The sequence below is a fragment of the Chionomys nivalis genome, chromosome 3 (genome assembly GCF_950005125.1).
Source record: "Chionomys nivalis chromosome 3, mChiNiv1.1, whole genome shotgun sequence".
NCBI lineage: Eukaryota > Metazoa > Chordata > Mammalia > Rodentia > Cricetidae > Chionomys > Chionomys nivalis.
The window spans coordinates 76,387,351-76,402,938 of NC_080088.1; the positions used below are offsets into that span (position 1 = coordinate 76,387,351).

The following is a 15,588-nucleotide window of genomic DNA, read 5'->3' on the forward strand; positions in this document are numbered from 1 at the left end:
TCAGCAGAGCAGAGCCTGCACCCCTGCTTGGAAGGCTGAGTCCCACAGCTCCCACAATGTCCAGAGAACAGTTATTTCCCAGAATAAGAAGCTGCCATTTTGGGGTGAGGGAAGTGGGAGCAGCATGAGCAAGTTTCTGTGACTACCAGGGGCTTCGCCAGTTTCACGTCGGGGGAGGCTGGTGGGGGCTGACTGAGGAGACACTGAAACACCGAGGCTGCTGCCACCGCCAGCTGGTGCAAGTTTTATTGAGACAATGTACAAACAGGCCATGGAAACAAGGGTTTTGATGCTGGGACCAGTAACGTAAAATGGAATACAAAAATAAAAAGGCACTAATCTGTTAAGAAAAGACACTCACTGTATTCTAAGAATATAAGTCATTTAATACTGTTAATTTTATAGCACAAAATAAAACAAGCTATAATCCCCAAAAATAATTTTAAAAGCTTACACAGAAAATATTATTGCCTGACACTTATGATCTTTAAGTTATACATGTCAAAAGAGTTTTATGTCATTTTAAAACACACAGTGAAGACCGTCTAGAAGCAAGGCCACTGTTCCTCCTGTCTCAGAGAACTGTCCTCCTGCTCCTTTAGAATATACAAGCAGCTCAGTGTCCACACTCACAGCAGTTACCAGGGATGTGGTTCTCTGGTCCTGTGGTGAGGAGGCCACAGAAAGCATTAGTCTTAGGTACTGTGTTAAAACAATCAAGATTTCACTCATTTTAAGAGGTTAATGAACATAATATTAAAAGATTAAATTATAAACACCTAGAACAAAAACATCATCCCTTAAAAAAAAAAAAGCTCATTATTCTTCTGAGCAAAAGTTACAAGAGCAGTGGCCATCAATCCTGGCCCATCTTGTCTGTAAACAGGTGTAGAGGAAGACTGGCACAGTGCCAGGAACGTGCAACTCCGAGGGACGGCACAGAGTCTCTTCCGGTGAGCACAGAGGGTTCTGAGTCTGGGTGACCAAAGCCGTGCACCCTGTTAACCCTGCAACAGTTGGCGTCAAAGCAGTGCAGAAGTGCCAAGGATGCCTTCTGCAGGGAGTTCCTGCCCAGGTGACAGGACTTCGATCTAGCCGTCTATGCCCTGGCAACCTAGTCATTCCCTTCTCAGACACAACAGCAAAAGTGAGAGGGTTGTCATCCCAGTCCAACACAGCAGAGCAGCCCATGCAATGACCGTCACAGAAGGAAAGGCTCCCCTGGATCCCACTCCCCTCCGAGGTTACATGTCTTTCCAGAGAGTGGGACCTACGAAGATGCCACTTTCTATCAGTGTGAAAGGAAAATTTTCCTGATTAATAAACTCACAAGCTTCTAATTCAGGAAATTACTACTTTTGGCACATATCCTGAGTTCAGAACTTAAGTCTTATGTCCGGCTCTGGACCTGAGGGAGCTGTAGAAACATGGGCCAAATTAGCTGGTTTTATAAACCAAACTCCAGGTTTATGGGGCATGTCTTGTTCATCAACAGACTTGAGAAGGGAAATCCTACTCTCAAAAACGGCTGCCTGCGCTGAGCAGGCTGCTGTAATCAAGACACCCAAGCCCTTCAGTTAAATGTAGCTTGAAAAGACCTTAAGAGCTGGGTGTGGTGACTCAAACGTTTGTAATTTCAGCTGGGGCTGGAATGGAAAATTCGAAGCCAGCATGGGCAATTTATGGAAATCCCATCTCAAAATTTAAAGAAGAGTTCAGTGGTAGAGGGCTTACCTAGCATGTGTAAGGCATGAGGCTCAAGCCCCAGTGATGGGGTGCGATTCCTTGGAGGCTGTGTCCTCTGTGAACAAGGCATGTACTTAGTGCAGGTATCAAAAGGCCTCGGGATGGCCACTAGCCAGAGGGCAAGTATTGTTCTAGGCAGTGTGGGGCTCACTCAACAGATCTGGCTAAAAAAAATGGCAGCTTCCAGAGATGGAAAAGAGCTGACATCTAGGAAAGCCACAGATAGGTAGACATGATACTACCCCCAAACCCCAAATAACCATTTTGTCACATGAACACTAAAATATGGCTCTTATCAGCCTGATGGGATACTGATTTAAAGAGATTTGCTGCTCTTACAGAGGACCCAGGTTCAATTCTTAGCACCCACACAGTGACTCCAGTTCCAGAGGATCCAACACTCTTTTCTGGCCTCCTTAGGCACTGAACCTATGGGATGCACATTCACACATGCAGGCAAAACGCCCATACACTTTTTTTGGGGGTGGGGGGCTCTAAAACAGTCTCTGTCCATCTGGTTGTCCAGATTACAACACACTACATAGAGCAGGCAGGCTGGCCTTGAACTCTGAGACCTGCTTACCTCAGCCTTTCCTAGTGCTGGAATTAAAGAAAGGTGTGTGCTACCATGCCCAATATACACAACATTAAACAAAAAAAAGTCTTTAAGAGAATAAATATAGCGGACAAATAGCTGTGTTAGTTTTGCCTCCAGGATATGTTCCCTTAGTTCTCACAGCCTAAGAGTCTCAGAGCCAGGGTCACAGTTACAGCTAGCTGTTCTGTAAATGCTGGAACTATTCACTAAGTCACCGCTACATTTCTGAGACTGCTGTGGTGTTGTGTGTGGAGGTGTGTCCTCATCAGGGTCCAGCTGAAACAGAGCATACTTTTGTGTCAGACACACATCTGTATCAGCTGGCTTGCATGTTGGCTCATGGTATATGGGTTAGGGGTTCCAGAGCCTGCATTTTCTTTGCTCAGGAGCACTGTGCTCTGTTCCACTTAGGCTATGGAACTAGGACAGACAGCACCACCACTTTCATGCAGCCTGGACAGGAGGGGCCGACAGGACTTTGTGCTGAATGCACTAATTCTATAAACTTAATTTTAGTTCTTAAAGGGGTGTACTCATTGAAAAGCTAGACAGAACTGACCAAGCACTCCACTCTTTCTGCTCCTATCAATGGCAACCGTGACAGCAACAGTCTCCACAGATCACCCTGGTGTTTCTCAGCTGCACACAGCGCGGCACACCATGGCTGCTGCTGTGTGTGCATTGTTTGCCAAGCGGTACACAAGGTAACAAAAGATAAAGGCCTCTACTTCAGGGTGTCTTCATTTTCCTTTAGTTACATACAGCAGCTTCAGTTTGGAAGCTCAGGGACACGCACTATTCCTTAGACTATCACAAAAATCCAACCTACTATTTAAAAATCTGTTCAGAACACACACAACTCTAATGAATTAGTCTTCCAAAACCAAAGCTAAACAAAAGAAAGTGGAAACAAGCCAAATTTCAGGAGTTTGGACAGAACTGTCTGGAGTTTACTTCCTCTGTTGTTCAAAGAAAAACAAGTTGATGGCACAGCCACTGCTCTACAGCCCAGCAACAGCAAGAGCTTGCCGAGGCTAACCCTCTGAGTGGACGACCATCAAGCAGGCTCACACCTTCTATGGCGAGCACAACAGTCAGCCTCAAGTATAACAAGGCAGCGATGAGAAGGAAGACCCTTTCTGTGTTCAATTCTCTCAACTTGTGTGCTTCCGCCAGTATTTCCAGTTTATAATCCAGAAGAACTCTAAAATCAGCTACTCTTTGACAGCATGACTATGATACAAATGCCAAGAGGCAGCCGCTGGAGGCATTTCAAATGTGCAGGAGACCACCAATGTGTGGGAGCGGCCCAGCAGCTCGCTGTGACTTGCATGGGAGAGTGCTTCCCACTTCAAAGGAGATTATGACAGGCAGGACAAGGCAGCAGCAGGGACGGCAACAGCAATCACTCGTTGTCATCTGGGTTTTGAGGGTCAAAGATTTTAACATGTGTGAAAGGGAAAAGCCCTTTGCGCCCATTCACCTCGCCTTCCCATTGGCCATTTATATTCATCCTTGTGACTTTCACAATGTCACCAACCTGGAGGAATAGAAAAGACAAAATTAGCATCACTGTGCAAACAAGAAAGACAGTTTACATTATATCACAAATACTATCTATCCAAAGACTAAGACTAACTTTTTCTCTTCAGTGTTTGGACCTGAAAATCAAGTACTACAGAGACACAAGATACCACCAGCATACCCAGGACACCTCTCAGGTGACAAGCATTTGTGAAGCAGCTTCTGAGCACAAAGCAACCACCATTACTAAATGGTCACGCACTTATGTGGTCACTAATAAGTGAACATACATGGATATGTTAAGTTGCACAGAAGGGTAGCAAGCAGCCAGGCCTGGTGCTCATAGTCCCAGCACACAGAAGGCGAAGGCCAGACCAGCTTGGACGCACAGATATTGTCTCAAAAAACTGAAACCGTATTGCTTTGACAGTGTACTTCAAAGGTGTGCTACCACTGACCTTCACTGTTCTGACAATCTACTTTTGATCTTTTTTGGTTTAAAAGAAAAAAGATCTATCACCACTTGCAACAAAATAAAGTTAGAAACCAATTAAAAGCTGAGTTGGTGCAAGACTTCACGCTGTTCATGCCATTCCCAATTTCTTCTGCCCATTATAATTTTCTATAAAGACAGGGTCTCAAAATAAAAACTTGCTGCTTTTCCAGAGGACCCACGTTCAATCCCCAGGACCCACACAGCAGCTCACAACTGTCTGTAACTTTACTTCCAAGGGGATACAATGCCTACTTTTGGCACCAGACATGCAAGTAGTGCACAGATTTACATGCAGGCACAACAATCATAACCATAGATTTTAAAAAATGTTTATTACATGTACATATTTGTGTGTATTGTGTGCACGTATCAGTGCGTGAGGGCTTACTATGTAAAGGGCAGCTTTCAAGAGTCAGCTCTTTCCACCAAGAGGGTCCTAGGGACAACTCAGGTCCCCAGGCTGGGCAGAAAGCACCTTTACTCATGGGCCTCGTAGCTGGCCCTTAACTAGTATTTTCCAACTTTGTGAGTAACAGGAGTCCTATTAAAACTGGCAAAAGGGAGCCAGAGGTAGGAGTATACAGTTTGCTGGTACAACACTTGCCTAGCACACCTAAGTCACAGTGTTTAAGTCTCGGTACCAAAAAGGACAGGGGAGGAGACCATACACAAGAAAAATGGCATTTCAGAATGGCAAATGTAAAAAAAGGAAAAAAATAAAGAAAGAAAGAAAAAAATTACACGCAGAGTTACATGTCGTGTGGTGTGTCTATAAACCAGCACTTGGAAGGTGAAGAAATGAGGATCAGGAAATCAAGGTTAGTCTTGGCTACAAAGGGAGTTCAAAGTCAGCAGTGTTCGTTTTTTCAAGTTCTGTCTCAAGTCAAAACCAACTAACCAAATAACTCTTTAAAAAAAATCCATAAAAGCAAACAGAGTGATGGATGAGGAAGACCTGAAAACAGTGTCTAATAAATAATTCTAATGGGTATAGCAGGTTAAAGATAACAGGAAAACAAGAATAGTGTGTGCAAGACACTGAAAAACATTCCCTTTCTGCCAGAACTCTTGTGATCAGTTTAAGGCAGTTCCTTATTCTTTTTTTTTTTTTTTTAAATATTTATTTATTATGTATACAATATTCTGTCTGTATGACTGAAGGCCAGAAGAGGGCGCCAGACCTCTTTACAGATGGTTGTGAGCCACCATGTGGTTGCTGGGAATTGAACTCAGGACCTTTGGAAGAGCAGGCAATGCTCTTAACCACTGAGCCATCTCTCCAGCCCCCAGTTCCTTATTCTTAAGCAACTTCCCTATCTTTGTTGCGGTTAGACAGTCAACATTCAGCAGTCCCATCGTGGTCAACGCTTGCTGGCTATGTTAGATATAACAACAGTTATACACATTACATATATAAAGTACCGAGTCAATAACACAGAATGAAAACAAACCCTGCTGCTGCTGAGGAAGATGGACCTATGGAGACAGTCAGAAAAGGCTAGAAAGAGAGTCTGGGAGCAGCACCTGATCTAGTCCTTCCTGTGACTAGAAATGGTGCCTTGTGCCATGCCAAGCAAACACTCTACCACAGAGCTATAGACACATTACTCTTTACTGTTACTAGTATTTATTTTGATTGTTTTAATTGTGTATATGTGTGTGGGTATGTCTGTGACTATGGGTGTCTAAGGAGCCCAGGGGTGTCAGATCCCCCTAGACCAGACAAGCACCTGACATGGAGTCCTCTACAAAAGCACTATCCACTCTTAACCACAAAGATTTGAATAGATATTACTCCACAGAAAATACAAATAGTCAGCATGTAAATGAAAATATGCTCATCAAGGAAAATATCGGAGCCATGAGTAAGATGGCTTGGACGGTTAGGTACTGGCTATGCAAGCCTGGGGACCCGAATTCCATCTTCAGAAGCCAAGAGAAGGTGGGAGGGGAGAGCTGACTCTACAGCAAAGTTGTCCGGACTGCCGCACGTACATATATGTGCCTTCCTCTCATGCACACACATACACACACAGCACAAAACAACAACCACTACCACCACAATAAAGCTAGGTGTGGTGGTCTACATGCGCCACCCCAGCACACAGGAGGCACGGCAGTAGGATAGCCAAGGCTGATGTCAGCCTAAGCTGAGTGAATGTGAGACTGCCCTTAAAGAAAAAAAGTGTCAGGGCTCTGCTATATACTACCTGTAAGACTGAAAGTTACCAAATTAATTTCAGAGTATCCTCGCCCTATTTAGACACTAAGAAAAACACCTCCTCCTTTTGGCATATATATCTATGTGCATGTGTGTTACACATATATATGCATGGAGGCCCAAGGCCAATCTTGGATGTCATTCTTCAGAAGCCATCTACTCTGATTTTGGGGATTTCTCACTGGGACCTAGGGTTACCAATTAGTTAGGCTAGCTGGTAAGTGAACTCCGTAGTTAAGTATTTCCTTCTCCCTAGCAGTGTGGTTACAAATGTGTGCACCATTCCTGGCTGTTCACATGGGCTCTGAGGAACAAACCCAAGTCCTTAAGCTAGTATGGCAAGTGCTTCTCCCCAAGCAAACAAAAGTCTCTGAAAAACAGTTCATTCTGATCTATAAGCCAATGACAATGATTTGCTAATGGGAAAAAAATTTAAAAAATGTGAGAAACAGAGCAGGCAGATATCTGTGAATTCCAAGCTAATCAGGGCTGAGAACCTGGGGTGGCAAGATGGCTCAGCAGGTAAGGGCACTTGCCTGACAGATGGGTCCCATCCCCAGGACCCACTTGGCAGAAGTTGTTCTTAGGCACACACATCCGTACATGTAATAGAGGAGATGATAAGCACTTTCCCCATTGCACTATTCCCTGGCTTTAGCATCTGAAGGACTTCATAATGACATCTTCTAGAAGTTATGGTATGATGATCCACCCCTAAAATTCTAGCATCTGAGAGGCTAATGCAGGCAGACTGCTTAAGACCATTCTGGGCTCCAGGATGAAAGCCTGTATTGACAGACATATTTATTCTTTTGGCAGCCAGGTATCACAGTATTTATGTAGCCCAGAGTGAGCTGGAATTTACCATGTAACCCAGGCCAGGCTAGCCTTGAACCTTTAATCCTCTTGCTTCAGCCTCTAGTAGATAGTGACTACAGGTATGTACCAATATCCAGGGAACATTCTGCTTTTGACATGGTGTTGTAATTATGGCAAAAAAGCATCTTTGGCAGTGAAGAAACAGTCCTGGCTGTCCTAGAACTCACTCTGTAGGCCAGGCTGGCCTTGAGCTCACAGAGATCCACCTGCCTTTGTCTCCCAAGTGCTGGGCTTAAAGGCATGCACCACCACCACCTGGCAAAATTTCTAAAAAAAAAAAAAAAAGAGTTGTGAGAACTGATATAATACTCACGACAGAAGACAGGCACCTGATAGCTATTTACTAGGGCTCAAAACGAGTCTGGGCAACACAGCAAGACCTACTTCAAAAACAAGTAAGAGTTTGGTCAGTCCTCATGGAAAACCCAAAGGGTGACTCCACAGCCCTGAACATTCACACAGCACCACAGCACCCACACATCTGAGGCTCTTCAGAAGGCGACACTAGCCTACGGGTATTGCCTTAGAGAAAAGCTTCCTGTACTGGAATGTGACAGGGATAAGGGAGAGCAGCCTTGTTATTAGGAAGCTGTGACCTCGTGTGGACCTCCAGGGCTGAGTCAAGTGCTTCACGACAAACATGATGGAGGACCAATACAACATAGATATAAACTACAGGTCACTTACCACTGGAACTCATGATGATCTCTGAGACTGAAAAATATAACCTGTGCTACTGTGAGAAATGGTTTTCTTTCATCAGATAGTTTGCCACCAAGGGCCAATAATCTTCACCCACCTTGTAAAATTCGTATGCACTTCTTTTAATCTCAACCTTTCCCTCATCTGGTAACTGCCCTCTTCGCAGAACTTGGCCAGTAGTAGCTGACTCCTTCCCCCTCGCCTTTGTGCTGGTTCTTTTTAAACTAGCCAATGGCAAAGGACTGTGACAGACTCCAGCCAATGGGGAAAAAACAGTTACCATATGCGTTAACATAAAAACCAAGTGAATGCTTGTTTGGAGGTTCTAGCAGGGGAGCGCAGCTACTCATATACCCGTGACCCAAAAAAGGTCCTCCTTTATTCAGTGGAGGTCAACCAAGCCCGCAGCTTTGAAGGGACACACATGGAGCAGTGAAGGAGGAAGGGGACACCTGCCTAGCCAGCCAGATCAATCCTGGTGATCAATGGGGTGACAGATGTCACAGCCAGATTGCCCTCACATCCTAACTGAGCAGTGGTGGCACATGCCTTTAATCCCAGCACTCGGGAGGCAGAGGGATCTCTGTGAAATCAAGGCCAGCCTGGTCTACAAAGTGAGTTCCAGGACAGCCAGGGCTGTTACAGAGAAACCCTGTCTCGGGAAAAAAAAAAAAAAAAAAAAAAACAAGGGGGGGCACGGATGCAAATGAGAACATACCCCCCCCCCGCGCGCGCGCCCCCAGACACATACAACTCAAGTGAACATCCTGCCCTAGCTGCTTGCTAGCTTGGGTTGGATTCTAGCCCACACTATACTCAAAAAGAATTGCCTTGCTGAGCTGCTTCTGCTTTGTGTGTGTTCCTTTGTGGGACACTGAGATTATTCTAAAACACTGAAACTTCATTATGCTTGGCATACTGCTTCATCTCAGCAAGCAAAAACATTAAAGAAGTTGTTGTAAGCTACACACGATGTGCTACACACAGTGCTGTGAAGCAGGAAATCGCTCTCAAAGGTAAGGGAGGGCACACAAAAACGTGTAGTGAATTCAGGGTTTCCTAGATAGGTAACAATATCCTGTCTAAAACAAAGAAAACAAAGCTAGGACACTGTTAATGTGAATTTAATTCTAACCAATGAAAGAAAACGAACTAACAAAATAGAAATCTGAGAATCCCAGCCAGGCATTGAAGGGAACTTGCACAATAGGTTTTGAGAAAGCTAATTCAAAAGACTCAGAGAAGAGATAGAACCCAAATAGTAGGGGTTCAAAATAAACCAAAGAGAGGGGTTGCAGAAATGGCTCAGCAACCGTGCTCTGAAGAGCATGTGCTGCTCTTTAGAGGACCGAGTTCAATTCATGGGGCAGCTCACAACTGCCTGGAACTCCACATCCAGGGGACCTGACACTCTCTTCCGGCTTCTGAAGACACCTGCACACTTAAATGGTTCAAAAACACACACTCAACCATATACAAATACAATCAAATAAATAATCAAATCTTTAAGGGGGTGGTAGCAAAGGGAATTCAAGAAGAAATTCCAATATAATCATTTATGACCTCCAGTGGGAATAAGGAGCAATTTTTACTTTGTCTTAAGAATACCAGTGAGCTCAAAGATCACTGAGCATCATAAAAAGACCCTGATAAACCTGGAATGTCAGTGGATGCCTGTAATCCCATCATGCGGTAGGTAGAGGCAGAAGGATCAAGGTTTACACCAGGGTTATACAATGAATTCAAGGCCAGCTGAGCTACATGAGATCCTGTCTCAAAAATAAATAGTAATAAAAAAAAATGTGAGCTGGAGACATGGATCAGTCTGGTTGCTGTTCCAGAGGACCTAGGTTCAATTCTCAGCATTCGCTTGGCAGTTCACAACTATCTGTAACTCCAGTTCCAGATTTGACACCTTCTGGCATCCTCAGGTACCAGGGACACATGTGGTGCACACGCATACATAAAGGCACAAATATACATAAACAAGTAAAAATTTTAAAAAGAGCAGGCATCAAAGATAAAAGGTAATCATGAGCTAGTAAGAACAGATTGATGACTTAAGTACTGGCCAAGCACTTGGCAAACAGAGTAAGAGTCCAAGACTGTTCTGTCAGAGAACACTCTCTTTGACATCAGAAGACAATGGTCTACTAAAGTAAGGTCAAGTCATTTGGTTTGTGTCAAATAGGGAAGATGGTAAATTCTATAGGTGAGCGAGCGTGAAACCAAACCTAAACATAATGCTGGAAAAGATTAGCAAACAAAAGACACCAGGGGAGAAGTCACACAGAAGTCTTTAATAAAAAGATCTAAATGTTTCTTTCTGAAATCTCTTGGGTGAGGGGACGGTGCAGATGTTTGCTTAACATGCACAACACCCGGGCTTTGGTTCCTAGTACCACACACACATACCTAGTACAAACTAGTAAAAACTAGTGCTGGCTAGTTTTTACATTGACTTGACAAAAGCTAGAGCCATCAGAGAAAAAGGAGCCTCAATTAAAAAAAGTCTCCAAAAGATTGGACTGTGGGCCAGCCTGTAGGGCATTTTCTTTCTTTTTTTAAAAAAGATTTATTTATTTATTATGTATAACAACAATCTGCCTCCATGTATGCCTGCACGCCAGAAGAGGGCGCCAGATCTCCTTATAGATGGTTGTGAGTCACCATGTGGTTTCTGGGAATTGGACTCAGGACCTTTGGAAGAGCAGCCAGAGCTCTTAACCACTGAGCCATCTCTCCAACCCCTAAGAAATATACTCTTTTTTTGTTTTGTTTTTCGAGACAGGGTTTCTCTGTAGCTTTGGAGCCTGTCCTGGAACTAGCTCTTGTAGCCCAGGCTGGTCTTGAACTCATAGGGATCCGTCTGCCTCTGTCTCCCGAGTGCTGGGATTAAAGGTGTGTACCACCACCGCCGGCTTTTTTTTTCTTCTTTTTTTTCTTTTGAGACAGGGTTTCTCTGTGGTTTTGGAGCCTGTCCTGGAACTCACAGAGATCCATCTGCCTCTGCCTCCCTAGTGCTGGGATTGGCATTTTCTTCATTAGTGAATGATATGGGAAGGCCCAGTCCATTGTGGTGGTGGTATTAGGCCTGGACTAGTGGTCCTGGATTTTGTAAAAGCAGGCTAAACAAGCTGCGTGGAGCAAGCAGGTAAACAGTACTCTTCCATGGTCTCTGAATCAGCTCTTGTACCTCTCTCCATGTTCCTCCCTTGAGTTCCTGCCCTGACTGCTAACACATCAACAGTGACAACAGTGACATATAATTGAAACAACCAGCCACCCACATTGCTTCTCATCATAGTGTTACATCTTAGCAACAGAAACCCCAACTAAGACAAAAAAAAAAAAAAAAAAAAAAAAAAGTCCATGACTGTAACCCCAGCACTTGGGAAGTGGAAACAGGAGGATCAGAAGTTCAAGGTCATAGAGGTCCTACATTAACAAAACAAAACATACCATCTTTCTTAGCCAAAAACAGGACCATAATTAAGGTGCGGTGCAGGATGTAGGGCCATACACGTGTCCAGTCCCTGGAGCTGGGTGTGGTGTGCACCTCCTAGCGACTTGGGAGGTTAAGACAGAGGATGACTTGAATGTAGTATTTTCTTCTTTTTTCTTTTCTTATTTTATATGCATTGGTGTTTTTGCTTGCATGTTTGTCTATGTGAGGGAGTCAGATCTCTTGGAACTAGAGTTACAGACAGCTGTGAGCTACCATGGGGTTGCTGGTAATTGAACCTGAGTCCTCTGGAAGGTCTTAACCACAGAGTCATCTCTCCAGTCCAAACCCAGGATTTCAAGACCAGACTGGGCAACACGAGAAGGACCCATCTCCAAAACAAAACAAAGCAAAGCATGAAGCTGCATAAGCACAGGAAGGGGACAGATAATATTCCTAATAGGAACGGTTCCTGATAGTCAGAATGCAAGAACCTGTTAACTAACAAAAATAGCACCCCATAACTAATTCACCCTATAAAGCTGTTCCATGAGTTCTACAAGGAGAGAAGCCTTTGGTTTTTTTCACTATAGTATCTCAAGTTCCTGTCTGTCACCATCCTAAGAGTCAATCTGCTGTAGGAGCAAACATGTTAGGTAGCATCATCCAAATTAAGACTGGAAGGTCAATGGAGCTGGACAATGTAGAAAGTCAGAACACCTGGGCTAAGCGTTAAGCAATCATCAAAATTTCATTTCTGCTTGACTTTGACCAAGTCTGCTCTAAATCACTTTGGGTATTACATGAAGCTTGACATGGATACTCTCACCTACAGATTATATTCTCCTGACTGACTCCTGTAGAACACTAAGAAACTGGTTGTTTCATACTTCAAATAAAAGCAATGCCAAGAAAAATGTAAATCTTATTAGCTCTCTTGTAATATGTGAAAACCTGCTCCCCTGCTGTCTTTGGCTACACTGGCCCTTTACCCGACCTGCTCTCTACGTGCATTTACTGGTGGTTACTAGTAGTGTTTCAAGGCCCTTCCTGCAGACTCTTTCCCCTGCCTTCCCTGGTTCACCAGCTAGCTGTAGTCATCCTTCAAAATTCAATCCCAGAGTTACGTTCTCCATGAAGCCTTTTCAGACCACCTGCCTACCCTGGGTCCCCTAGTCTCCCTTTCTTCACAGTGGCCAGCCCCTTGGATGTCAGCACTCTAGTTATATGAGTGGACAGTCAATGGACAAATATCAATACTTCCAGCCAGGTTTCTTAGAGAACTTATGAAATTTTCCCAAAACTATATCCATAAAAGCCAGGGTGTAAAATAGCCCACACTACTTCCCTACCTTGCTTCTCAGACAAGTAGCTCTGACTCCAAGTACTCTGTAACAACAGCACTCTTGCTCCAACTATTGTCTTCTGATTAGAGATCCTTTAGATGGCTCAGCAGAAAGCTTAATCATGTCAGGCAGCTCACAACTGCCTCAAACTCCAGCGCCATGGGATCTGACACCCTCTTCTGGCCTTCAGGTGTACTACACACAAGATCTTTCGAAAAGGGCAGGCTAGATTGAGTCCCTCAGTCTGGGAACTTTCTTGCGGCGTAGGATGGGCTTTCATAACAGCCCTCTGTGGCTCCACGGAGGTCAATGGAGAGCTCTACTGTCTTCTTTCCTTTTCCTCTCTCTTTCTTTCATACTGGAGATTGAAACTACCACTCAATGACATCCCAACTTTTTTTTTTTTTTTTAACTTTTTGGGATAAGGTCTGAGTTGCCCAGGATGATCTTAACCTTTTTATCGTCCTGCTTCAGCCCCTCAAGTGGCTGGAATTGCAGGCCTGCACCAACAGACCTGGTTAGTTCTGTTGCCAAGGAGTGAGGACACACATCTACACTTCTCTTATACATGTCACTTCATGAGAAGAGGAAAATAGCTAACACTTTTTAAACTGCCTCTATACTTATTTAAACTTTGTAATGCTGGAAATCAAACTGAGGGTTGATCTACATTCCCACCCTCAAATATGTTTACAAGGAAAAACAAAAGAACAAAAATTTGTGAAATAATTCAGGGTTACTGCTCACCAGCACTATCATTCTTCTCCTTGTACTACCCAAGGGGATAAAGAAGTTCCAATTACTGGTACATTTTGCCCTACTTTTGTCAATGTTCCTCAACTTAATTTTAATACTTTCACTAATAACCTAGTTGGAACAGTCCCAAGAGAGAATTGTTTTCTTTAACAAGATCAGACAGGCATTACTATCCAAATAGTTTTAGAAGACAACACAAGCAAAGGAACATTTATTTCTTATGCTATAGCCAACAGCTTGATTAGAAACATCCTCACTGGAGCAGTAAAGTCTTTTAGGTTCTACTAACAGAGTCTTGCAGTGAATCACCAAATAAAGCCTGTGATGATGGTTTGGTGACAGCTGGGTCAGCATCAGGAGAACTGGAGTTTTAGAGGCTAGGGGAGCTGTGTAACCACCAAGTATGTTTGTTATCTTAAAATATACATCATTAGTCTGGCTCTCTTAAAAAGCTCCAGGCCATCCCTCTGTAACACCACCTTCCAGTCCTACTCTGAACATACCAAGGAATGCATCCATACAGCAGATACCATCTAAAACTTTCTCTTAGAATCAAAGATCAAGCTAGGCATACTTAGTGTATTCTCATAATCTTAGCACTCAAGGATGCTGAGGCAGAAGGACAGTCAACAGAGTTGAAGGCTAGCCTGGATGCATAGTGAAATCCTGTCTAGAAAACAAAACAAAACAGAATCAGAGTTCAATGAACCAGTGCCTGAAAGCTTTCACCCTAATGTATTCAGAGTTCTATTCTGAGATGACAACTATCTCAAAAGGCTGAAGCAACAAGGCAAACAAGATGGTACTTCATTTGTTTTGAATCTCTGAGTCAGGGTCTCCTATTATCTAGTCTGACTCCTATTCCTGCCTCTATCTCTCTAGTACTGGGATTACAAGTATGTGCTACCATACCTAGAACCAGCCCAAAGATCCATGGGTGAGATGTGGACCAGTCAAGAGGGGTGTATAGAGGATGGAGAGATGCCTCAGCAGTTAAGAGCACTGGCTGTTCTTCTAGAGGACCCGAATTTAATTCTTAGCCCCTACGTGGTAGTTCACAATCACCTGTAACTCTATTTTCAGGGGATCCAACACTCCCATTTGGTTTCCAAGAGCACTGCATGTACACGGTGCACAGACATATGTAAAGGAGACATATGGGCAAAACACCATACATATAAAATAATAATGATGATGATAAAAGGGCCAGGTGTGATAGCAAATGCCTTGGGCAGCAAAGGCCTGGTCTATGTAGCAACTTCCAGGACAGCCAGACTACATAATGAGATCCCATCTCTAAGTAAGAGGGGTGTGTGTGTGTTAGACAGAAAAGAGAAAGAGAGAAAGGGGGAGGGAGGAAAAAGGGAGAGTAAGACACACTTGTTTCATGGTGGTAGAAGTCTGATCAATCAATTAGACTTCAAATCCTCACTTCTCCTGCCTCGGCCTCTTGAGTGCTGAAATTACAGGCAAGTGCCACCTTGCCTGGCCCTTATTCTGGTTTCTTTCCTGTTCTAAACACAACTGGATCCCTCCTCAATCCTGGTCCCTGATGTAAGCTGCAACCACAAGGCAACCACTCTTTTTTTCTAGTCAAAAGAAGAGATACATAGTCACTGACCCTGAAACAAATTTTCAAGTCTAACTCACTTAGATATTATTCCTGGTCCAAAGACAAGTAGAAAGTTATATACAAATGAATTATGGCTAGTTTAAAAAATACATTTATTTTACTTATGGGTGTGTGCGTGCAGGTGCTTGAAGAAGCCAGAGACAGTGGATCCCCCTGGAGCTGGAATTACAAACCACTGTGAACTGCTCAATGTGGATGCTGAGAACTTAATCCCAGTCCCCTTCAAGACCAATATGTGCTTT

General features: G+C 43.8%; 1 protein-coding gene across 1 annotated transcript in view; it reads right to left on the minus strand.

The window, feature by feature from the left end:
• Nucleotides 1-218: 218 nt before the first annotated feature.
• Crkl (CRK like proto-oncogene, adaptor protein) overlaps nt 219-15,588 on the minus strand; it is a 40,120-nt gene continuing 24,750 nt past the window's right edge. Inside the window, exon 3 of the mRNA XM_057765507.1 lies at nt 219-3,884. Coding sequence (XP_057621490.1) covers nt 3,750-3,884 — 135 coding nt within the window. The 3' untranslated portion in view covers nt 219-3,749. The remainder of the gene's footprint in view (nt 3,885-15,588) is intronic.